Raw genomic sequence first — 27,146 nt, forward strand, 5'->3', positions numbered from 1 at the left:
TCAAAATTATACCCTCCTATTTAAAGAAATCATAGATGACGTCATAACTTTTACAAATTTGACGTAAAATTTTTTTGACAAATGTCAAAAAATGGAGAGTAAAATAAAAAGCTTGACATGTTTTTGCATTTTTGTCAAAAACAAATGCTGCGCTTTTAATGAATTTTGTGCATTACTTTATCGTAATAACCCTGTATATTAATTGACAAAATTACAAGAATATTTATTAGTCGTGTAACAGTTATGACTCTAAATTCTTTTCTTGGACATTTTCATTACTGGTACAAATCAAGAATAATTCGCTCCATTTTGCTAAAAAATTGGGAATACAATACTATTCATCTATTCAAATTGATGTACTTGTCCTTGCTAAAATGTTGAAAACATTGTCACAAAATCTGGTTACGAAAAATTTACTTGTAACATACGCATAGAATGCTTTTTGACTTGTACTTTAACATTTAACAGTCCATGTATATCTTTATTTTAACTTTTAGGGGTTATCATAAAAAAAATCGCAAAACCAGAAATTATAATTTTTCGTATCTGGGTTTGTCGCGCTGTACATTGACGAGGGAAATTCTGTCTAAATAACCTTAAATACATTCCTTATAAAATAAGGTGCGAAAATTTTGTCAAAAGTTTAAATGTACATTTTCTCAACGTGAAACTAAAAACCTTAAAAGATTTATTTTAAAATTGTTTTTCGATTTGTTGTCTGACGGAAAGCTTTCAATAAATTTTTGATTTTCAAATTTAAATTCGTTGCCTGCATTGGAATCATCTCCTAAGCGTTACAAATCATTGGTTTTCTCATATGAAGGAGTCATTTTTTCCTTTTTAGACATTTTTCTTGTTTTTTTTTTTTGTATTTTAACATTTTAGCAAGGACACGTATAACAATTTGGATTAGATAAGTGTAATGTAATACTAATAATAACAGTAATCTCAAATTTTCAGGAAAATTGGGTGACCCATTTTTAATTTAATCAGTAAAATAAACTTCCTTTCTTTTTTTTTAATCATTTTGTACAAATAAATCTTATAATTTATAGTACATATGTGTGGACTGATAAAGTACAGTCAGTCACAGTATACAAAAAATGGATACATCGCAGATCGAATCCCGAATCTTCAAATGGAAAGGTAATGCGATTATCATTGACCCGTGGCCATGTTTTGAATGATTGACATTACGTAAAAACCAGCTTTACTATAAGAAATAGTAAATAATACAAATTATAATAATAACAAACAAAATCAAAGCAAATTCATAAACTGCCAGTATAGCTTTTTTTATAAAATTTATATGGTTTATACTAAGCAAAACTTTGCGGGGACGTGATCAAATTGTTGGCTGGAATGATTAGAATTTTGTTTAGCGTTTTACCATCTACATAATCTTCCTACCATGTCTATAAAATTTGAGAACAATACATGCAATATAGTTTCGGAAGTTATCTCTCTAATAAAAATCAACACAGATGACAGATACGCGATATATAGACATAAACATTTTTTTTTTTACTCTAGGGGTCATAAGATGTCGAGAAAACATGAAAGTAACAATTCATCGGATGGACCCTTTTGCAATAGGGTCCATCCGAAAGAGTCGTTTACGCTCAGGAAGTAATATAATTAAAATTCAAAAAATGTTAAAATGAGAAATCGTATTTAACCGATCGAATAGATGTGTCACTAAATTCTAATCTTGTGTTTCATTTTGAACTGTAATTACCTGATGTGAATATGACCATTGTTGAAGTTCTTTTATTTGAAAATTGATCAGTGAATGAGAACACGAAAAATCTATAATGAAAATATCAGCAAAGTATCCAGTAGTCAGATAATATTACTTTTTTGGAGATCGTCAATAGGTCTGGTGTGCTTTTATGCCAACTTTACAGTTTGATTATGGTCGGTTGCCTTACCTCGTAAGCTGCTTACACCAAGTTTTATGTAAAAAGGTTGTTACCGATAAATTATGGATAGAAGAGGGGATATTACCAAATATACTCTTAAGACAAAAATAACTGTCCTGAATATTTAGGTTGAAAAGTACCGGAGAAGTATCTAAGGAGATCAGCATGCAATTATTGATGTTTGGCGTATTTTCAAAAAATATATCAATGTTTCTATTTTCTTCCTTAAACTTTCTTGATCAACCTGCATGAAGTTTATAAATTCTGGAGCGGATAAGCTTAAACAAGGATTTTTATGGAGAAAAAAAGCCACTCACTGCTCCTGCTCTCTCTACTTCAATCCCGTTCTGATAAATGTCGACATTTAGGGCTAAGCATGTTTATAAGCCACGGTTATAGTACCAGTTACGGAAAGACTGTAGTGCTTTTTGAAATACTTGCGGACAGCTCACAATTTTGTTATCCTATTCCTTTAAGCATGTTTGGCAATATGTCTCCTAGAACTGTAGACATTCATAGTCATTGAATTTTAACATTTCCGTCAGATGTACGCCCATAACTTCAGAACGGCCGCACCGAATTGAACGATTCTTTTTTTTACGTGTTCCTTATCGTCAGGAGAAGGTTTATATGTAAGAATATTTATAAAAAATGAGACGGCTAAAAGATAAACAAAATTTTAAAAATTTTGCACGAGAATCGCCACTTGGGATGAATTTGAATAGTTGGCCATTCCTGACGGACCTGTCGCCTGACTGACGTGTCACACAAAACTATTTCTTCCGTGCGATTGTGAAAAGTATTATTGCATTTCAAGTCGTTGTTTGTTTTTTCGTAACAAAAAACGTCGTTTATTTTAAGAAAAGTGTTCGTTAAAGTGAATTTAGTTACGCATTGCGAAAGTTTCTTATTAATTTTGATCTGCCATTCTATTTACCTATGTTCGCATTGTTGGTTTCGACAAAATCTCAACCTTTACCGTTATTCGAGGATTTAATTTAAAGTTTTCAATATTTTAAAATTCTCAAGACAAAATTTACAGATTTGATTGACTGTGAAAATAATTCTGTGTCGTTTTATGAAGTTGATTTCAACGCCGAGAAGACGACAAGCTGACATAAGTCCACGAAGTCAATCAAATGTGCGACGAACTACCTCCGGTGCAAATCGCGATGATTTATTTCAAGGGTAATTCGGATACGGAAGTTGATCAGCGTTGTGCTCATAATCAACATCATAATCAAACATTGAAGCGAGACATTGGACGTTATGAATAAAACTGAGTAGATACTCATATTCGAAGTACGAAGTACCTACTTCATTATTACTCTTATATACCTGAGCATCTACCCGATGTACTGTGTATCTACTTGCAAACATTGTATCTCCCCGGACACAAATTGAACATTTACGCGTTTTGTGAGCATTTAATCTAAAAATGAGCATCGGCGTGGCAAATGACTAATTGTCCTTATAAATGATAAATTAAATGTAATATTTTTTTTTTCCTTAAGAATATAGAGTTAACAAAGTTAGTTGAGTTACAAAAGTCTCTTTTGCTCCACGTTGGCCACCAACGAGCGATTTTCATGATTTTTGTGAAACTTTGCTGGTTTTGAATTTGAATTTTCTGTCCTCGATAGTTGATGCTCAGCGAGAACCACGGGAAGGTCTGGAGCAGATCTCGCTAGGAAAGGAGAGGGCTAGGAATTGTTAATGAAGGATAGAACGTTATACAATACAATACAACGGAAATACAATACAGGTACCAACAATCTAGCTACAATACAGAATACACTACAGATACAGATACAATTCAGATACAATACAAATGCAAAGTTAGTACCCAATACACCACCGGAAGAAATTGCACCAAAAATTGAGAATGTTGCAAAATGAAAACCCAAGCAAGCACACCGATGGAACTCGGGACAAAATCTATTGGTCGCAGCGCTCACACGCCCAAGGGAGAACGCAGCCGCATAAATCCAAGGTCGTCTTACCTCATTCTCAAAGAACGATGCAACCCAGCGTCTAAGGGCCAAAAGAACCCCCCCAGGCCAAAGCGCCTGACGACATGGAGAATTCAAACCCAGAACCAAAGAATGCACTGTTGCAAAATTAAAACCCAAGCAAATGCAGCGTGAAAACAAAGCATTTGCACCACTGGAGCTAAATTGGCAAGACCCAAGTTAAGTTAGTAACACATACAATATACAGTACAAAATGCTTCAATTACAAAAGTTACAGTATACAAATTTCTCCACGTTTGCCAACAAAGAGCGATGACTGTGCTCGCTCGTTGCTGTTGCCCAGCAAGAACCAAACAATACGAGGAGGTCTGGAGTGCGTCTTGCCATTAAAAGAGAGGACTAGGGTTTGATAACATGGGTGAAGGACACCGTATTTTCTAAATTTGGACGCCGTAGTTTAAAAATGACGCATACGGTATTTTGTGAATTATGAACACTGCACTTTGTATATTCCAAAGCCGTACTTTATCAGTCCTGAATGCATGTTATTAACAACATATTTCAAAAAAAATCGGGCATTTTTGGAAAAATATCCACTTTCCTTCGTGTTCACAGCACGTAACACAAAACATTTTCGCTAATATTCATTAACAATAAATTAGAAATTCGCGAACACGTGCTACTTTTAAGCCAAAACGGAGCTCCAGTGTTGCTGCTACCAGACCGGAATCAAAACTAAACACAGAGGATGGAAAAATTGACCTTTTATCAGGTAGCTCACGTGACAGTGACGTTGTCGTACGTCACGATGAGATTGGAAAAATTATTTTTCATATTTTAGATCAGAAATTGTACATTTTCGGGGTTAATTTAACAATGTTTAAACAAACTAATTTGTTTTTGCTAACCTCGTGTTCTTAAGAAGATGGATTTCGGTTTAATTATCATATATTGATAGTTATCATATTTGAACATTATGAATTCTATTAATTATGTTTAAATTTTGTTTAATTATATCGCGAAAATGTACAGCTTTACCCACCAACTTCAATCGTTTCGAAAATTTATCCAAAATGTAAACATTGACGACCAAACGAATCACGGAATCCGATAAATTAAAACTAAAATCGTACTTACCCTGTTTTCGGTCTTTTTCGGAAAAATATTCATTTTCGTCCGTGTTCACAGCACTAACAAAACAAATTTTCCTTAATATGTATTAATAATAAAATTGAAATTCGCTAAAACGCTCCACTTTTACGCCAAAATGACGCGACGATCTTGCCGCCATCAAACAGAAATTAATACTGAACACAAAGGACCGTAAAACGTGACCTTTATACAGGTAGCTCACGTGACATTGACGTCATCGTACGTCACCATGAGACTGCAAAAATTATTTTTCATATTTTGGCCGGGAAAATGCACATTTTCAGGGATAATTTAACAATGTTTAAACAAATTGATTTGTTTTTAATAATTTCGGGCTTTTAGGACAACGAGTTTCGGTTTAATTATCATATATATTTATGCTTATCATATTTAAACATTATAAGTGATATTAATTATGTTTAAAATTTATTTATTTATATCGTGAAAATGTATAGCTTTGATCAACCAATTTCAATCGTTTCGAAAATGTCCCCAAAATTTAAACAAAGTCGAGTGAATGAATCACGGAATCCGATAAATTAACACTGAAGTCGTACTTACCCTGTTTTCCGTCTTTTTCGGAAAAATCTCCATTTTCGTTCGTGTTCACAGCACTAACACAACATATTTTCCGTAATATGTATTAATAATAAACTAGAAATTCGCTAAAACGCTCCACTTTTACGCCGAAATGAAGCGACGATCTTGCCGCCATCAAACAGAAATTAATACTGAACACAAACGACCGTAAAACGTGACCTTTATACAGGTAGCTCACGTGACATTGACGTCATCGTACGTCACCATGAGACTGCAAAAATTATTTTTCATATTTTGGCCGGGAAAATGCACATTTTCAGGGATAATTTAACAATGTTTAAACAAATTGATTTGTTTTTAATAATTTCGGGCTTGTAGGACAACGGGTTTCGGTTTAATTATCATACATTGATGCTTATCATATTTAAACATTATAAATGATATTAATTATGTTTAAAATTTATTTATTTATGTCGTGAAAATGTATAGCTTTGATCAACCGATTTCAATCGTTTCGAAAATTTTCCCAAAATTTAAATATTGTCGAGTGAACGAATCACGGAATCCGATAAATTAAAACTGAACTCGAACTTACCCTGTTTTCGGTCCTTTTCGAAAAAATATCCATTTTCGTTCGTGTTCACAGTACTAATACAACACATTTTCACTAATATTTAAATATATAAATTATAAATTCGTGAAAAGAGCCCTACTTTTAAGCCAAAACGGGCTCTGATGTTGCTGCCACCAAACCGAAATCAAAACTAAACGCAGAGGACCGAAAAATGTGACCTTTTATCAGGTGGTTCACGTGACAGTGGCGTCATCGTACGTCACGATGAGATTGCAAAAATTATTTTTCATATTTTCGCTCAGAAATTGTACATGTTCGGGGTTAATTTAACAATGTTTAAACAAACTAATTTGTTTTTGCTAACCTCGTGTTCTTAGGAAAATGGTTTTCGGTTTAATTATCACATATTAATAGTTATCATATTTAAACATTATGAATTATATTAATTATGTCATTTCTGCAACTCTTGAGTTATTTTCTAGAATAAATTGACTGATCCATACATTTTTTTGTCACTGTAAAAGCAAATCTAAAAAATATGAATGCAATGATAAATTTACGAAAATTTACTGATGATATTTTGCACATTTTAGATAGGATTTATTCGGCAAAATCTTGAGACGACGTCATCAAGTTTTTGGGCTTGATAAACAGATATTTTGATTAAAAACGTACCATGTCAAACAGTAACTTCAAAACGTCTGCAATAAATCTAAAAATTTAGTTTTGCAATTCTTGATTCAATCAATAAAATAAACTGACTCAGTGATTAATTTTTTTTGAGACACCCCCTATAAGCAAAACTAAAAAATATGAATGGAATGACAAGTCAAATCACAACTATAGTCTCATCCTATTTTGGATATTTTAAAAAGGATTCATTTGGCAAAATTTTGGGCTGACGTCATCAATTTTTTGGAGGAAGTAAGTATTATTTTGAATACAAATTTATTATGCTTATCAGATGTTTAAAACATCTGCAAGATTTCAAAGCATTCGGTTTGCAGATTCAAAATTAAGTTGTAGGTGAAACGAAGTTCACGGGGTCAGCTAGTAATAAATAAAATTGATTTCAATTTACCAGAAATAAACACATTTTAAAATAACATTAGATGCACTATGTAATATTAACATTAACATGTAAGTACTAGAGATGACTGTGCAGGTCCAATAATAATTCTTCTTGTTACTGATCGTTAATCAGTTTTTTTTTTTTTTCAAAAACAAAAAGCTGGGGCGACAGCTCAGAGGGAATTTAAATGTTTAATGTCACTGTTTTATACGGTTTAACATATTGCAAAATTTGACCTTTACCGCACATCGATATCTCAAAATAATTAATGTGAAATATTGCCTCTTAAAAAAATCTGTGACTCATTTCAGTCTTGTAATAAATCGAACCTACCGGCGAAAGATAACTCATCCACGAGTACTTAAATAAATCTTCAAATAAAATAGAAACCATGTTCTACGCACTAATGAAAGTGGACGACGCTTCTGCAGACGTGATATAAAATGACAGGGAGTGTTCTCAGATGCAGGTGATAAAACAATTTCCTCGTTTCTTCATTCATTTCAAGGAAGGGTAAATGGACCTGATTGATTTGAATATGAGCTGATTTCCTTGGTATGAAAAATGAATTAATATTAATTTTAATGCATTATTATTAACAAAATATTTTTTTTTTAATTTTGACCAAAGTAAAAAGTTCTTATTCGACAAGTAAAACATTTTCTGTTTCCACTTTGGATTAGATTGTGTACACGTGCACGGAGGAAATAAAAACTTAAGTAATGTTTAACTGTAGTTTTAAAGTTGTTTTAAATGCCATTAGAAAGTGAAATTGTTCCAGTATTGTACGTACAATTTTGTTTCCCATGTACGTTAAAAAATAAAACTTTTTACGATGTAAAAAAGCCAAATAAGCCACTTTTAACTTAAAGTTCAACACCTTAAACGAAGCTGAAATTTTGAATTTCATGTTGACCAAAGAAAGTGCCGAGTAAATTAAGTTTACTTTAACATATGCCTACATCGTGATGGGCAATTTTAACGAAGAAGAACACAGCACTCTATTAATCATAGCAACACTCCATCTATGTCAGCTCAGAATCGTTCTAATTTTGGCCCCGTTTATAATTGCACTGTAAATATTTCTTGTTGTTCCGATTCCAAGCATGTTAATAAAGTTATTGAGTGATTTGTATTGGTATTTTTTAATTTACTGATCAAGAAAAGAATCAACAATTTATTAATTCCTCATGTACTATTTGAGGGATTAAAAAATTTTCTAATTCTTTTAACCTGAAAATGACATTTGAGGGACTAAACGTCAACGTTAACGTAAAAAGAAGGATTAAGATCGAGAAAATCAGGTCGGTACGGGAAAAAAATATTTAGGGGATTAAATTGACTATTATTAGCTCGAAAACACGTCTCTCAGATTAGCTAAATCTTGTAAGTCAACATGAAAACAAAAAACATGGCATCCACCCTACGGTGAAAATGATAAAAATAAAAATACCATACCTATAAAACAATACACGTCCAATCTCGGAATGAAATAAAGTGTTCTCGCTGTTTCTGCGCAGCGGCGGTTCTCCATAATGCATATACCTAAAACTATCAAAGGTTATTTTATGATCTTATTGCTCTTAGAATGCTATATGTGAACTTTACAACCACTATTTCTCTCAACGTTCAGTGTAAATTAAAAAAAGATAGATAAATCGTATTTATTAATATAAGATAAAATTTGGCACTTGAACGTTATTAAAACTTATTATTTGTCGTTGATTAATATACTAACATAGGATTACAGAATTTAAAGTTAGACCCAATGCAACCAAGTGAAATAGCCGCTTGGAATATCGTTTGTGCTTGAGCAATGACGCTTCCATTTGTAAAACGTAAATTAATAGAAAACAAAATTAAGAAATCGAAAAAAATATACGGACTAACAAGTGTCATAGAGACTTGGTAAAAAATTCGCAAACGTTACTTCACAGCAAAAGTTATACAGTAGGAAATACTAAACTGCAAAAAATAAATAAACAGATCTCTCTTCCCGCAGGACGTATATCCCAAACACCGAACAGCCACGTGTTATAACGCAGGCACCATCTAATCTCAAAAAGATATTGGTACACCTCGAGAAATATCTACCAGAAGCATTTGAAATCGATTCAGATTACCAACGCCGCCTCTCCAGAAATTAGTTCATTTTCCATTGCGTTTTTCTGGTTGTCGCCCTGGCAGTTACTTATGTCATGTGTATAATTTGTGTTTGTGTTTTTATTTTATTGAATCTGATTTAATGAAACAAGAGAGGGGATAAAACGTAGTGTCTGAAGGTTATTTAAATGTGAAATTATATGCTTTGCGTTCCCTAGACATTTCTCTAAGGGTTGGATAATTACATAATACCTACGATCCTATCTTTGGCGATCGTATTGTGTGTGGAATTGTGGACGTATTTTTTTCTAGGGCCTCTTAACTAGTAGGTGAGAAAAGTCAATAATGTTTTAATTTTCCAATTACAAGTACAACATCAACATTTGAAAAAAAATCATGTTTATAAAATACATACGTCTATTAGTGCTAATAAGTACAGTATTTTCCAAAATTAAAAAACCACCAACACTGTATTCTGCCTTGAAAATACGACTGACAACACCGTGGTATTATTAAATTTGAATTTTGGCATGAGAGGAAAACAAAGATAATTATTTTTTTGAGTCACCCTGTATAAGCATATCTAAAAACTATGAATGTAATGATAAATTACAAGTATAGTCTAATCAATTTTTTGGGGTTGATAAACAGATACATTTTGATTAAAATGTTTCCGTTCTTACAATAACTTCAAAACGTGAAGAATATTTAAAAATATTCAGTTTTGCAAATCTTGATTTAATAAATAATATAAATGGACCCAGTCATTAATTTTTTTGAGGCACCCCGTATAAGCAAATTTAAAAAATCAGTCACAGTTCATTTTCTTTTTAAACAGATGCCTATATATACTTTTTTTGTCCGCCACCGCCGCTTATTCGGGCCAAGCAACAGCTGCTTAATGGCCGAATTCTATTCGGGACGGTTACTTCGCCGATAAGCAAAATGGACACGATGGAGTTTTATTTGAGATTCCTGTAGAAGCTTTTTCTACATTCATGTGTATATCATACTTTAGTTTGATGTATGACATCCAATGCGTTGGTTGATGTATCATATTATGTAAAAATAATAATAGAAAATTATGAATACATTATTAAGCGCACGGATAACAATAATAGTATGTTATTGTCACATTTGTGTCGCGAAAATTACAAGTGCTGTTCTTGATTTAACAGCCAAAAAAAACCTCCGCAGGCGAGCCAGTCACCTTCTGGAACCAGTAAAAACCCGTTACCTTGCGTGTATTGTTCAATATTTTATTTGTTTCTCACTTGTAAATAACTATTATAAACTATTAAAAACTCTAGAAGGTCCGATATTTGAAGAAACATCGTATGAGCTTTAGACGTATTGCCTTGGAAACGCACGTCAGCATGGAACTTATCACAGTAGTTATTATGCTGTCTAGTTCTGTCATTTAGATTTTTCGATTTATCGTTTTCGATGTATTGAAATGAGTGTGGCGCAAGCTATATTACTGAGGACGCAGCAATTGTGAGTGAAAATTTGCCTGAATCAACTTTGGCTGTCATTTCAACTTATAACAGTTTAAAATATATCGCTGTATGAGCACGAGCAGGGCTGTACAAATTTTACTGGCTAGCCAGTAAAATTTTTACAGGCTATAGCCAGTTAAGTGACATTTTCATGTTGAATACAGTGACTTGGTAAATTGATGTTTACAAGTGAGGAACAAATAAAATATATTTACGCATTCATTAATTTTTTTGAGTCAGTGCAAATCCAAAAAATATGAATGGAGTGATAGATCACAAGTACAGACTCATCATATTTTGTGCATTTTAGATAGGTACCTGTACCTTACCACAAGCCGTATATATCTTGTTATCCTCCCTGGTTTCCGCCTAATATAATCTCACACATAAAAAATAAAAACTATTACAGAAAAAAATGGCTCTCAACTAATAGTACTGTATTTCTTGATAACTTTAAGCGACTTCGTGCAATTTGCAAATCTGAAATAGCTGAAGCTTATAATTTGTATTTTCATAACGTTGAAATGTCTGTTCAGCGCAATCCTAAGGAAGTTTTCAAATTTATTCTTATGAAACAAGGTACTACCAGAATTCCTGGTAAAATGCACGATGAGGATATAACATACGAATCGGCTGAAGATATTGTTAATGCGTTTGCAAGAGTCTTTTCTGATATATACCGTCCTTCGTCAGACCTATCAGTTAGTGATATTCATAGTCTTCCTACCAAGTTTTAAACTTATACCCGTCTCCGAAGAAGAGCTTCTTAAAATAATGTCAACCTTCCCCATCAAAAACACTGCAGGTGAAGATCAAATTCCAAGTTTTCTTATTCATGATACTAGATTTGCGTTAGTTAAACCTTTAGTTCTGATCATTAATAAAGGAATATCCACTTCTACTTTTCCAGTTAGGTGGAAACGAGCTAGGATAATTCTGATCCACAAGAAGAATGAACAGTCGCAATTGAAAAATTACCGTCCAATCGCAATATTGTCCAACTTTGCTAAGATCTTTGAGCAAGTTATATTTAAATCAATTTTTAATAATATTCAATCCTACATGTCACCTTATCAACATGGGTTTATATCTGGACGATCAACAGTTACCAATCTTGTGACAATTACCCAGTTTATTTGTGAAAAATTAGATAATAACGGCCAAGTTGATGTGGTTTACACTTTTCAAGCGCCTTTGATACTGTGGACCATCAAATTCTTTTAGATAAACTTAGTTCCTTCGGTTTTGCTCAATCATTCCTGGCCCTTATAATGTCATATTTATCAGATCGAATTAATTATGTCTCCTACAATGGTTATAAATCACAAGAATATGTCTCAACATCAGGCGTACCTCAGGGGTCTAATCTTGGACCACTGTTGTTCATATTGTTCATTGATGATCTTCTTAGATCATTGTCTTGTCATGCACTTGCCTATGCTGATGATTTGAAGATTTACTCTAGAATTTCGTGTATGAATGATGTTAATTATCTGCAGCACAACTTGAATAAGATTGTACTTTGGACTCTTCGTAATAAGCTAAGATTAAATATTGACAAATGTCGTATAGTTTCGTACACTCGTAAAAAACAAAGTGTTCCTTCTTCTTATAAGATCAATGACGTACCATTATCCAAAGAAACCATCATTAAAGACCTTGGAGTACTATTTGACACTACTTAATATGACTTTTGTAAATCATATTGAGAGTATTGCCTCTGCTGCTTCTAAGACTAGGCTTCATTATGCGAAATGCTAAACTATTTCATAGTCCACAAGTGTTAAAATCCTTGTATTTTTCTTTCGTTTTATTAAAACTTGAATTTGCTTCCAACATTTGGTCTCCTTATTATATTTGTCACCAGTTAGTGCTAGAAAAAATACAGCGTCGCTTTTTAAAGTTTTTGTCCTTCAAGATTGTCGGCAGTTATTCCCCACGTGGTACGGACTATAATCTACTTCTAGATACACACAATCTTGAATCGTTAGCCTTTCGAAGAAGACGACTTGGTGCCAGATTTATTTGGAAGATTATACATGGTAGGCAGTGACATCGTTAATTCGTTAAGGTTTCATGTTCCTCGTCCAAATGCTCGTCATGGTGTTACATTTAGAATTCCAACTGCGAGGACGAATTTACTCAAAAAAGCACCCTTAACAACCATGTGTCGGGAGGCTAATAATTTTTACTTGGATATTTTTCACTAGCAGCGAGTAATTTTATTAAATATTTTTAATATTATTTTACTTATATTTATTTATTTTTACTTTCCATGTACAATGTATTATGTAGTTATTTATTAGTATTGTACCCAATATTGATTTATGTATATGTGTATTTTTTTATAATTGTCCTGTAAGTGAGTGAAGAACCTGTTGAGCAATAAAGTTATTATTATTATATAGGATTTATTCGGCAAACTTTTGAGCTGACGTCATCAAGTTTTTGGAGGGGATAACCAAATATATTTTGACTAAAGATTAATAATGCTCTTTATAGCCTTAAAACATCTGCAACATTTCAAAGCATTCGAGTTAGCAGATTCAAAATTAAATTGCAAAATGTTGTTTTATAATTTTGATTTTTTTCCACAAATCTGGACGTTTCGGGTAAAAACTCAATTCGGAATCGTAAACTACATGTGTAGGACTATGTTATTTTATACAACTTAAAGCCCATTTACTATGTGCAATTTTGAAGTGACGTCATCGCATTAGTGGTTGGGATGATTAGACAAAAATTTTGGTTAGCGTTTTACCATCTACATGGTATTCCTAATATAAGTACAAAATTTCACAACAATCGGTCCAGTACTTTCGGAGATTATCTGTCTAATAAAAATCCGGGACGGCAGACAGACGGACAGACGGACAGACGGACAGACGGACGGACAGACGGACAGACGGACAGACAGACGGAAGTGGGAGACCTATTTCTTCGTCTTCTAGGGGTCATGAAAGATCGAGAAAACGTAAAAGTAGAGAGTCGGCCGACGGACTCGATTACAATACTTCCTTTGCTTACGCTCGGGAAGTAAAAATGAAACAAATGAGTTTTAATATATATTCTAAGCACTTTACCAATATTTAAAGAAGAAACTGATGGATTGGTACTATTAATAACGTCTACTTTAGTTTTAGCCATAAATTGATTCTTATTCTTTGGTTTAACAATGATCGTACTTTGTGAATTTTTAACGACAATCTGCGCATTTGATGTTTTAGCATTGATTTCATCTTGTTTAATCCCTGCTAATAAAAATTACGTTGTGGTAATTTTTTGTAACATAACAACTTCTGTCGGTAACTGAAAATTTTCTTTAAATAATGCTTAAATTTCAGCAGTTAATTCCCTTGTTTCATTCATACATTGAATAGGCATATTAACAACTAGTTGCCACGCAAGGAACATGTTTTAACCAATTGACAAACAGCATCAAAAAATTAAGAATGATAATACTTATTATGTAAAAATGCAACTTCACAATGAAAGTTTTCCATCTGGTTGTAATTTATCCACCAATCATCCAGACACGTTAAATGATAATTCCAGTGACAACTTTTTGAATGTAAATGTAAGCTATATAAACTTCATACCTAGAAATTGAGCGATTACATTTGCCCCATTTGTTACCCATTTTCACCCGTTAGTTTTAAACAACATAAACGAAGTACATGTCCTCTCGAGAGCGGAACACTTGTTTATTGTTCCATTAAGAAGTTTAATAAAAAGGAGTGCAGAAAAGTTGCAAATAAAAAGAAAATAAAACCTCTGAATACGAACAGAGGTTATGATTATAATTTTAAAAACTAATACTGTTACGAAGAGCTTACCCTACCCATATTACGAACGTCAAAAACAGATTTTGTAGAAATTTCCTGCTCGAAATTAGCCAATTAAACTCATAGAAAGCAGTAATAAACGTTTAGTTTTAATCACGAACGAATGCATGTCCACGGACTTTTATTTTACTGGTTTAAAGGAAACATAGTTTACTCCTGATAAACAGCAGTGAACTATCTTCTAACAACTATGCCGTGGTGCGCTGAATTAACGGCATCCTTCATGTAATAAAATAACCAACTTGTGTATTAAATCAGCTGGTATAAAAAATTTATGAAGACATCACTTGAACTTATTTGAAACTCATCGTGCTATCTGCAAGCAACTCATTAGTAAAGCATGGAAAACTTACTCCATCTCTACTAAGAATTTCTTATCTAATGATGTTAAAAAATTACGGGGATTATTCATGAAAAGGATAGATGCTTGTTGTATGTTAATAACACGTGAATCCTCTTGAGATAGTTAATACCTTCGGTGAATATTTTAGTAGTGCTTTAATTTTTTCGTTCATGACTCCTGGATTGCAATATCATGTCTATACATTGTAAATCTGGAACGGGAATCTCCTGGTACATATGTATTTCCGTATCTGATGTGATAGTACATTTGGATCAATCTAAAAAGTTTCCTTTCCACAGTATTTTTAGCTTAATTGTATAACTTTCAATGTTTTCTGATATTTGCCCAATTTTCCAAAAAGTCACGTTTCGAATTAAAGCCCCATTGCTTTGCTTTGCAATTTTTTCAATCAATTCTATATAAAAATATCTAAAATTCAGTTAATCACTGAATATTTACAAGCATGGATTTCTGGAGAACCGTGTACCTACATTTTCACATTTCATCTCGGAGTTAGCCTTAGCAATGCTATCGCCTGTCATAGTCCTGGACTAGGATACTAAAAATTATACTAGTGCCCAATCATTGTAGAAATAATTTTACAACAATTCGAAATCTTCTCCAGTGACTTCCTGGCAATAGTACAAGGTTTTCAAATGAATCTGTTAGAATATTAGAAGGAATATCCGCAGTCACATTTAATATTCTTTAAAGGAGTTTTTCGATGCTTTGTGGTCTATTAACATAAACTCGATTTTTTACACAACCCCACAGAAAAAAAGAGAAATGGGGTTAAATTGGGTGACCTAGCTGGCCACTCAAGTGCTCCCCTACGTCCTATCCACCTTCCACCAATTAGCCTTACATCTTGAAAAAAAATGAAGTTTAAAGTTTAAAAAAAAACTACAGAAAATCGGGCTTGAGTATTTTTAAGTACAGCCCAAATTTCAAAAAGATCCAACTAACCGTTTCCGAGATATTCAAGTGCTTCCATACTTTTTAGGAATCCTGTATAAGAAACTGGACTTGTTTTATTGAGTTTCAAGGGCGATAAGTAAATTCAGATAAGTGTTTTTATTGTCAAAACAAACTAATAAAAAATATGAAAATAGGAGCGAATGCGATAAAATTCGCAACAGTATATGTAGTAATTTAAATTCATATTAATTCTCTCCAGAACATGAAGAAGTGCATAAAATATACGATAAAAGAGAAAAGGGATAGATCTGACGGAAAACAGTGTGAGGTCCACAGTACAATCTTGATAACAACAGTGGTTTCTGGGTTCTTTTTTCGCACACACGGCCAAAGTCTTGTAATAATTCAGGTCATATACCTATTAGTTTCAACTTAAGTCATAAACAACCGAAGATAATCTTAAAATCTGACAAACTTGTTTTAACAAAACGTGATAATATTGCTACTAACAAAAGCAATTAAAATTTAATTTTTATACAGTTATGTGCTAGGGATAATTTTTTCTTTAGAAATTTAGACCATTATTATTCTATCAACTCGACATTTATCGTTATTAATATAAATTGTCAAGTTTAATATCTATTTATATTCATTTTTTTTGGCAATTCATTCATAATTCTCATATCGTCTCTGCAAAGTAATGATTCTCACTTTATATCCCTTCTTTTGAAACTCCTAATATTGCTCTACTCTGCTATTAGCCACGTGAAATTTTTAACAGTAAACTGTGTTGCCTCTGTTGTTCCCAGTGTTATTCAATTTTGTAATGAGCCAAATTAAACGCACAAGTTCACGGTTGTTAATTGCACTTATTTATAACAGACTCTTAAGGCCATTTTCAGGTTCCAACAACAAAAGTGAATTTTCATAACAGTTTTATTAACCCTAAGGTAATTACAGTAAATCAGTTTTACTCGCCGGTGCCAGAGTGGAGCCAGATTGGTTTAAATTTGTGAGAGTACATATTTTGCACCAACTGTCTGCATATCTTTGTGAAGGATTTGTGTTTTTATAAACACGACATAATTTAGTAGACATGTCAGTAAAAAATGGTCTTTATTCGATAACTTCATATTCACTTTCCTCATGTAGACATGAACGTTATGAGTTTCAGCCCCTTGGCAGTGGCAGTTTTCACGTTTTTCTCGAGCTCCAATATTAAATCACAGGAAAATTGAATTGGGGTTATTACGTCAATTGGGTGTAGTTTGTGAGGAATTTCTGATATGTGAAGCTGCTCCTAACCTTCTTTACTACCTGAAAATGAGATTACATGACGCGTGAATTGCTAAAAAACATTTAACAGTATATCTTCCAAATCGATACAAATTATACAAGTATTTTTATCTTTCTGAATAGTGAAATTGTGTTTATTAAATCGTTCGAACTGACAGTATATTTTTTTTTACATGTTTAATAACAGTTGAACAAATATTGTTTTATCGCACGCTGCTTAATTGTATTAACGCTCAAATAAATATGTAGGTGTTTCATTTGAAGGTGGGTGTGTACATTTTCGAAAAATACAAAACATATTTTGTTGTCAAATGGCATATTTTATTTATTTAAGTATATGTAAAATTTAAAAAAACTACAATTAAAATTTATTAAAACTGATTAGTAAAATTTATATAATTTATTCCTGAAGTATCTCTCGCACATTATTTATTTCTGGGTAGAAACGATAAGAAGAGAACAGTATGTAATTGTTTATTGTTCAAGATAATTCTTCCATTTACAGAGCAATATGAGAAGTTAAAGTAAAGTACATTTATAATAATCAAACTGAAATATAATTCTAAATTATAAATTACTTACTAACATATGTTTAGAACACTTGAAACATTTTGACATTAGTTAGGAAACTCTTAAATCTTAGTATTAAAAAACCATAGCTCTTTTAAATGTTACCTAAAGATTTTTCCTAGGATTGTGACGAAAACAAAAAAAATTGGTCGAAGAGTATTTTAACAAAACTTCCCTCGCCCATAAAGTACGGTAGGTACATCAAATCCAACTGTTTCGAAAAATTATAAGATTAATAACCCTTATAAGTTAAAGTAAATGTATGTATGTAATGTTCAAGTGAAGAGGTAAAGAGGCATGCTATGCGTTCCTTTCACCTGAGTTTTTCCATTACAAAATTTTGTGATGACGTCATCAGGTATACCACTTTGGATAGAGGCACTGTATTACTAATAATAATGGTACCGTATTCCCAAATTTTCCGGAAATCGTTCTTGATTCTTGATTTAATCAATAAAATAACGAAACAGGTTAATCATGTCCGCCATGTATAGTCGCAGAGGTGTAATTTATAAACTGAACTACACATATAGGAGTATGTTATTTTATATAATTTAAAACCCATTTACTATGTACTATTTTGAAATGACCCCATCACACTGCTGGTGGGAATGATTATACAAAGTTTGATGAGCGTTTTACCATCTATATGATATTCACAATACACATATAAAATGTGATAACAATCGGTCCAGTAGTTTCGGACATTATCTATCTAACAAAAATCCACACGGACGGCGGACAAACAGACAGGCAGACGGAAACCGGAAACATATTTTACCGTACTCTAGAGGTCATGATCAGAGTTAGACACAGCCGAAGTGATGGGGAATCAATCAGACAAATATTAAAAACGACGACGCGACGTCAGGATATATTTTGCTGGCCGACTGTGCAGTCTCAACCTCAGTGGCGTTTGATGCAATTCAGGTTTTATCTGATCAAAATAATCACGAAAATTATTATGTTGAACAGTCATTTTTAATTTTTAAAACATTTTAACGTCTAGGAGAACTCGTATAACTTAGGAAAACCTAGAAAAAGTAGTAATTGTTATTAAGAATTCCCGAAGTTGTAGCCACAACTGCAGTAGAGCTGGCGATCGGACAGCAATGAGCATCACTTCCGCAATGCCGAAATCTGGTCATGATCCATCGAGAAAATATTAAACTAAACAGTGGCCAGTAGACTCAATTACAAGACTTCTTTAGTTTACATTTAGGAAGTAAAAAGAAAGAAAACTGCACAGAATCTTTTGATATAATATTTATTTACAGATATTTGCAGTAAAATTTAAACAATTTTGTATTAATAGCTCACAATAAGATTTATTGCACTGTGAAAGTTTACATTACGAAGTGGTCTAGAAAAAATTATTGATAATTAAATATAAATTTTTAAACACGCCTTTAGTAGTGTTCCTTGACCCACCATAACTACCACAATGAATGGCATATAACCATAGGATTAAGAACCAAAGAAGCGGTGCACTGATAAGCAACGCGCAAAAACACAATGTGGATGTATCAGATCGTTGCGGTCGTGTGTTAGTCGTTTGACAATAGTGATTTTTTCCAATTCAGGATGTGTCGACACGGTAATGCTTTATGGTGTGGCAGATGAAAACGCCAGGCTTCAAAATTGCGCAATTCCATGTGCGCGAACATTTACATCAGCATCTCGGAGATTATGGTACCTTCAAGCCTCAAACTCACGATCGTGACCGTGATAGGACCGAAAGCATAGTGCAAGCTAAAGAACAAATTCTGGAACGCGTTGAAGAAGAACCCGACATCAGCACTCGCCAACTTGCAGCTGAAATTGGAGTTTCACAGATTGTAGTGCATCCTACAATAAAAGAACAAGGCCTACATCCATACCATGTTCAAAAAGTGCAAAGTTTTGGAGTCCGCTGATTTTCCACGTCGTGTAATTTACTGCGGATGGTTGTTACAGCAATGTTATGAACGCTCTAACTTTTTAAATTGCATTATGTTTACGAATGAAAAAGGATTCACTCGCAATGCTGTTTTCAACAGCCATAACACTGATATTTGGTCCGATGAAAATCCACACGCTTGTCAAGAAGTACGATTTCAAAGACGGTTTTCCATAAATGTGTGGGCCCCTATTGGTTGGAGGAAACAGTTATTTTATGAAAATCAGCAGTGTCCACAAACTATCGAAGAGCTTCAAGAACGAATGAAAGTGGCAGCGGCTACAGTTCGTAAAACTCCCGCATTTTTTTACGTATCCGTGCAAACGTGTTGAAACGTGCTGAAGCCTGTACTGCAAGTCAAGGACAACATTTTCAACATTTATTGTAAAAGGTAGTCGCATTCTAAGTTCCTCTTATTTTTGTTCTAATAAACATGTGGAATCGTTGTGGCAAGGACCGTCAGAATAAGAAGTCGATCACCATGAAGCATTACCAAAAATCAGACCTTCTCAGGACCACCATTTGTTTCTAAATCTAATAACCTTTCGCGTTCGCCTTTAACGAAGAATAAATGCATGAATAACCGAATGATAACCAGCAAAAAGTCGGTTTACTTTTAGTTGAAACTGAAAGTGTTTACATCGTTTTTATTTGAACGTTTTTCCACCGACAATCTTTAGAAGGTGATCAGTGGCATCGCATCGAGGGTGATTCATGGGGGTTTTGCCCCATTCAACTTTGAATCTGTTTTTTTCTACATTTCCATATTACTACGGTACGCGATGCCGTGGTCAAAAATTGTTGCATATATTTCGAAATCACCCTGTATGCTACATCTACTTGCTTGTTTTGACCTAACTCTTAACTTAATAGCGTCTTTGATAATTTTTGCAACGTTAGATAAAACTGAAATGGGTCTATAATAATTCTCTATAGCTGATAGGCTACCACTTTTATGTATATGACAAACAGGTGTTTCTTTCCAAACTGTAATAAACCTGCTCTGGATATTAAAATTTTATTTAATTGATACCATAACAAAGCGCGTACCTGTGTTTATCTCTCCATAAAATATTACAATAGAAATCTTAAAAATAATGTTATTATGATTTTTCTGTGAACCCTGCTATTGCTAAAAAAATTCAAAAAATTTGAAATAACGTGATAACGTCGCTTTGGAATTTCAAAAATAAACTATATTTATGGAGCGTAAGAATGTCTAAAAATATAAAGTATTCTAATTTACAAAAAAAAAAAATGGGCAATGGCTCGAAAACAAAACAATGTTTGCTACTCAAAGAGCCATACAACTTTAGTATGTGACACCCGATATTTTCATTCGAATCTTGCTTAAATGATATTAACTGGTAATTTCACTCAAAGTTTTTTCTAGGTTTGAAGAGTATCTCTGTAGTTCATTTCTACAGGTAAATTGTGTATCAAAATTATCTGTAATCAAAAGTGCTAGTTTCGGTTCGTGGACGTAGAATTTTACAGTGTCTAGGGTGCAAATAAATGTCTTAAAATAATCAAAATTAAAATTTATAAAATATTCTCTTATCTTACCACATCTATCCACAATTAAAATAAACTCATCGGTAGAGAGCGGATTTTATGAAATTTGCATATCTGTTATTTTTTGCATATAAGTCTTGATATTTAATATGTGAACGAATCATGCTAATTAAAAATGAATACAGCTATAAAAAAATTGCATATTTGCATATATTTGCCTTCTGCTGCATATTTCACCAAACGGGTGCATATTTTGCATTTTTATCAATTTTTGTACTAATTTGAAAAAAAAATTATCGTCATTCTATCGGAATTTATCTAGAAAGACGAAATTTTATGAATCATATTGCAGATATTGTCCTGAGTTTAAAATAACTAGGAAAGGTTTGGGTTTTATGGTAGTTTGGAAACACCACTGGGTATTAAGCCATCCTTCCAGGTAAATTCGCGCCGTAATTACTTTTGGAAATACCGTTCATTCTCAAAATTTTTGTTCGTTGGTTAAGTGGTGGTCTAAGGGACGTTATACTATTATTTTTCATCGTGAGTTTGTATTGAAAGCAATTAAAGGGATACAGGTGAATCAATATGTCGAAGAGAACTCAAATTAATGTATGAATTAAACCTTTTCCTGAACTTATTCTTCAAGAACGAACTGTGTTTTGTCGCGCCTGCCCTAAACCGGTAAGTATTTTTACATCTGCGGACGTAGTACGCAGTTTTTCTATTTGCAAATACTTATACTTATTTTAGAATCACCGGAAAAACTTTTTGTTAGAATATTTCGAAAAAAATCTAAAAATAAATTGTTACCAAAATAGTAATTAAATAGTGGATTACTACTATTTTTTAATTTGTCCTATTTATAAATATTTATTTTTTAGTATAAGAATAATATCTTTAAAAACGTGATTTATGTGTTAGTGAGATGTAATTAAACACTTTGCAATGTGATTTCTGTATTTTTTGTAATAAAACGTAAGCTCGGGAACCCTGTTTTTGTATTTTATAAATAAATTTAGTTCGCTTTTTTTTTAATTTTTGGAGCATATGCATCTGCATATCTCTGCATATATTAAGAAAGTTACTGCATATGTGCATAAATTTGGTGCATATCATATGATCATATTTCTCAAAATTTTGGTGCATATTTTCCGCTCTCTACTCATCGGTATTTCCTAGCAATCTAGAACGCAAAGACACATTCGATAGTTTATAAAAGTTTTTTTTTATACAACTACTCACCCTATAGCAGGCTTTATTTCAGAACAGACTGAAAACATTTCAATAATTTGCATATTTTCCGCTACAAAATCAAAAAGTCCTTTTAGGGCGAACTAGTGCGTTATTTTTTCATTAAAAACGAAAATCCAGTGGAGTGATTTCTGTGTTGATAACGCTTTAGAGTTATCTTAGAGAACACCAATAAATTTCTAATTTGTGATCAAAATAAAAGCTTCAAATATTCGTTATTGAAAATACATTAAACCATTATTCTAACCTTTGCTGCAGAGTAAGGCCGACGTTAATTATTAACGCTTAAAACTTTTTTGTTGCAAGGTTAACTTTCAGCGCCTGTTTGTTACGATGCCAAACAATGGTTGTAGTAAAAACACGTCTAACATGAAAGTCACACATAGCTATTATTATTAAATAAATTGCCGATAATTCATCTTCGTAAACTGGTACCTGGAAAGATATATAACATTAGGTACACACACAGGAAATAGTATACCTTTTCTTTCTGTTTATTACTTTCGCTGCTTATTTAAAAATCGCGTCGCTATTAGCACCAAAGAATAGAAAGCAATATAAAAGGTTAATTATGATGAAAGCCGTCTTTCATTTCTGGTTGAAAGACTCACAGGGCGTCGAATATTGGAAACAATAACAACATTACGCTGCACGTTCCCAACACAGCGATGGGAAAACCAATTTGTAGCACGCTATCGGAATAACTGTGCAGTGCATTCACAACCGGCGAGAAATTATGCCCACAACCAACAATCTAATTCCAATATACGCAACAAAAAAACACACTACATTCGGATTTCATTACCGACATACCTACATCGCACCGGACCCCAATTACACCGACCATAGTAAATCCGTTCGTTAGCCGAAAACGAAATTTAAACGTCCCGTCGATTTGTAGGGCGGACTCACGCGTCCCGAATACAAAATGGTATAGTAAGTGCGTTTGTTTTTTTGCGTTCCAGAGCCCATTCAGTGTTGAGGATGAAGATTACCAAGCAGTCGTTCGAAAGGCACCGTCTGAAAATACGCTGCGTGGCCAGAATGTACGATATTTACTACAAAAGCTACGAGAAGAGTGTCGAGTCGGAGAGGAGGAGGCACCACCACCACTCGATTACAACCACTGAGCCGCCAATACAGTGGGAGTTAATTGAGCCGGCTATACTCAATCCGGAAGTTAGATGTAAGTAGAATCGCTAGAACGACTAACAAGAGATCTAAAAAAAAAATCGGTAAATTTATTTACATAGATCTTCCCTCGCTTTTGCAACATCATTGTTAATTAGGTCTTTTATAAATACCTACCACCGGAAAAAACAAATAATGCAACATATAGCCAAAAATATAAATTCATTGAATGCGCAAAAACTCTACTCCTAATTTGTACTTCATTTGGACCGATTTTTTTTTATATTTTAGCACATACTTTGATTTTTATTGTTTTGCACGAACACCGTCATAACGCGTTGTCCATTATTACAACTGTGTTTCGTTCTATTTAAAATTTCATAAAGTGAATAACCGCCTCTATTACTTTCTGACAATCTTTAATACTTCATCATCATGAAGTTTGAAGCGCCTTCGTTCTAAGACTGTTTCAAAACATTCGGAAATCGTATCAGTCTTGGGTTATATTATATTACAGTCTCATTCAACTAAGCATATTTTCTAGAGTTAATTTTTGCCAACACTATTTAACACAATATTGTACGTTTGTTACCCCGCAACGCCGAAAACTAATAAATAAACCTTATAGTACGAGGATAGTGTTATCGCGAACCGAATAATCAACATATATTCCTATTTAACAGAGGTTAAATACTTTCTTCTCCACTACATAACGTCGTTTTCTAGTGAGAAACTCTTCCTTTGACATTTTTTAAGTGGTTTAACGACATTCTCCTCGGATAATATTATGGCAAGTATATTCTCTGTTCTTGAATTATTAAAAACGTCCACCAGTTGCAGTCTGTGCATTTACTTTGACCTCATTTTCAATTCTATGTGATGCATGTTGGCACATGTTTGTAAATATTCAGAATCATGTTTGTTCACAAAAGAGAGATTTTCTTTTTAGGTGTGGACATAATTCGTATCACTATTTATTCATTATACTTAAGTAAATATAATTAAAAAAAAATGTCTCCTGTTACGAGGACAAGATCGATGAGCAGACAAACGCTGACACTACAATAATAAGTGGTTACCTGCGTGGGCACCACAAGCTTATGACATAAACTAGTGCTAGTTGCTAGTTATTCTAACGGAGGATGAATTTGGTGGCAGCGGTTGCAGGTAGCTTAACAAACTTCGCTTATGACATAATGTGGGCGAAATAGTCTGCCTCTCTGCCTGTTATCTCATCCGGCCCTCCACGCTCATTATAGTGATCTTTAGGGCCAGTTTATATAATATTTTAACAGAGATTAAGTTAATTGTTCATTTATCCAGGTGTTCAGCGACGTCTAATTGGTGTAGAGTCAGTCACGTGGTACTTTAACGTCGTGTTAAAAATGTAATCACAATCAAATATTTAACTCACCTTCTATAAATCGGGTCTTAACATTGCAAATACAACATATAGCAGGTTCCTTAAGTAGTTTTTTTGAAGAGCGCAACTGACGTGGCTGTCTTTACATAATCTGGAGTACAGTTAAAAACTTTTTTTCGCTAGTAGCAATGAAGCATGCAATTATCGACTTGTTTCTAGGTAGTAAAGTTCAGCTTTTACTACCAAGGTTAAAAAAGAAGATTGAGTTAGATGAAATATGATGCAATTACAGTGAACATAGAGAAGCGTGATAGTTTAAATTAAATTACGGTTGAGGACTTCCCAATTTATGTTGGTAGCAGTGTTTGTTTCTAACTAGGAATAAAAGTAACTTAAAGAAATGTCATAATATTTTTAACGACGCGTTTTATTTTCGACAAATTGACATTAGATTTACCAGAATATTACAAGCTGCTTACTGTTTCCTTCACTTTCATTCAGGTCATAGGAATTACAATTGTAGTGAAGCAAAGTGTTTATTGGCATCGACTAAGTATTTAAATTTGGCGCTTGCCTTTGGTGGTTGAGGACTCCAATGTCAATAAGGGTGGTTTTGTAAAATCAGCCTCTATGTCGCATCTATATTAATCTATGGTAATTATTTCTTAAAAAATGAATAAATGTATGCTACTAACATTACTTGAGTATACGCATGGTAGTTGGTAGACGGTGGAAGATAAAATGATTAATTCAGCCACAAGTGTAAACCGTTTTCTTTTTGTTGCAGATTTAGGTTAAGTTCGATTAGAAATCAAAACAAAATCATTTTGCGTCAAAAAATTGAAGGATTATTTTTTCGAATTATTATCGTGCGGTTTCTACTAGTGAAAAAAATAGTATATTAACCACATTTCTCAATTGTGGTGAATACTTTATTCATCGTGAGCTGAAGGGCGGAGTTTAGTTGCAAAATCCTCATTTCTCTACAAGAAATTATCATATTAAATATGTTTTTAAAAGGGTAGAATTTTTTAGAGAAATAATGATGGTACAATTAAACTCCGCCCTTCGAACTGATTAGGAATGAAAAAATCATCACAACTGAGATCCGGGCAGGTGGATGGGGCTTAATTTTTGTTTTGTTCTTTTTAATATATACAGATTTCTTTCAACAACAGGATAATTAAACATGTTGTCAGTTTCTGATTGGGAAAAGAAAACTTCGTATACCTACTTAATAAAACAAAATAGACACAATATAAGCCCCGCCCATCTAACCCTTCTCAATTGTGATGAATGCTTTATTCATTGTGAGCTGAAGGGTGGAGTTTAGTTAGCTGCAAAATGCTCATTTCTTTACAAGAAATTATCATATTATGAAATATGTTTTTAAAAGGGTAGATTTTTTTAGAGAAATATTGATGTTACAATTAAACTCCGCCCTTCAGTCTGATTAGGAATGAAAAACTCATCACAATTGAGATCGGGGCGTGTCGGTGGGGCTTAATTTTTGTTTTTTTTTTTATATACATATTACAGTTTTCTTTCTAAAACAGGAAAGTTAAACATATTTTCGGTTTCTTGTTCAGAAAAAAATACTTCGTATATTAAGAAAAAAATGGACATAATATAAGCCCCCGCCCACCCACTCCTTCTCTATTGTGATGAATGTTTTATAGATCATGAGCTGAAGGGCGGAGTTTAGTTTAAAAAAAATCCTCATTTCGCTACAAGAAATTGGCCTAGAATGATTGTCTTCACAACATTGGTTAATAATATACTATTTTATTACATTGTAGTATTACAAATAATGTCATTTGGTGTTGTGGTATTTGATAGTAATTAGAAAATCTTGTTTGTAATTTAAATTCTTTATATTGTAACTACCGTTGTTTTTAAAGAAGATGATCATTTTCCTTGACAAACACGTCCAAATTGTAAATATCTAAAGATGGTAGTGTTAAAAGGCCCACTAACTTAAAAAACGTTTACAAGAATCCGTAAATTTTTAAACAACATACATTCCCAGTAAACACAGTTGTGACGTGACAGGTACGTACTCACAAAAGAACAATAAGTACATCGCATGATTATGTCTTAACGATGTACCTGGAACGTAAGCTATATAACATCACAA

The 27,146-nt window shown here is 33.1% G+C and overlaps 1 protein-coding gene across 1 annotated transcript in view; it reads left to right on the forward strand.

Annotated features, from left to right (window-relative positions):
* LOC135123728 (uncharacterized) overlaps nt 1-27,146 on the forward strand; it is a 498,763-nt gene that overhangs the window by 425,033 nt on the left and 46,584 nt on the right. The window contains exon 4 of the mRNA XM_064048592.1: nt 23,481-23,701. Coding sequence (XP_063904662.1) covers nt 23,481-23,701 — 221 coding nt within the window. The remainder of the gene's footprint in view (nt 1-23,480; nt 23,702-27,146) is intronic.

This window comes from Zophobas morio, unplaced genomic scaffold (assembly GCF_036711695.1).
Source record: "Zophobas morio isolate AGI-343-1 ecotype UQ-CSIRO unplaced genomic scaffold, CSIRO_AGI_Zmor_V1 ptg000006l, whole genome shotgun sequence".
NCBI classification, from domain to species: Eukaryota; Metazoa; Arthropoda; class Insecta; order Coleoptera; family Tenebrionidae; genus Zophobas; species Zophobas morio.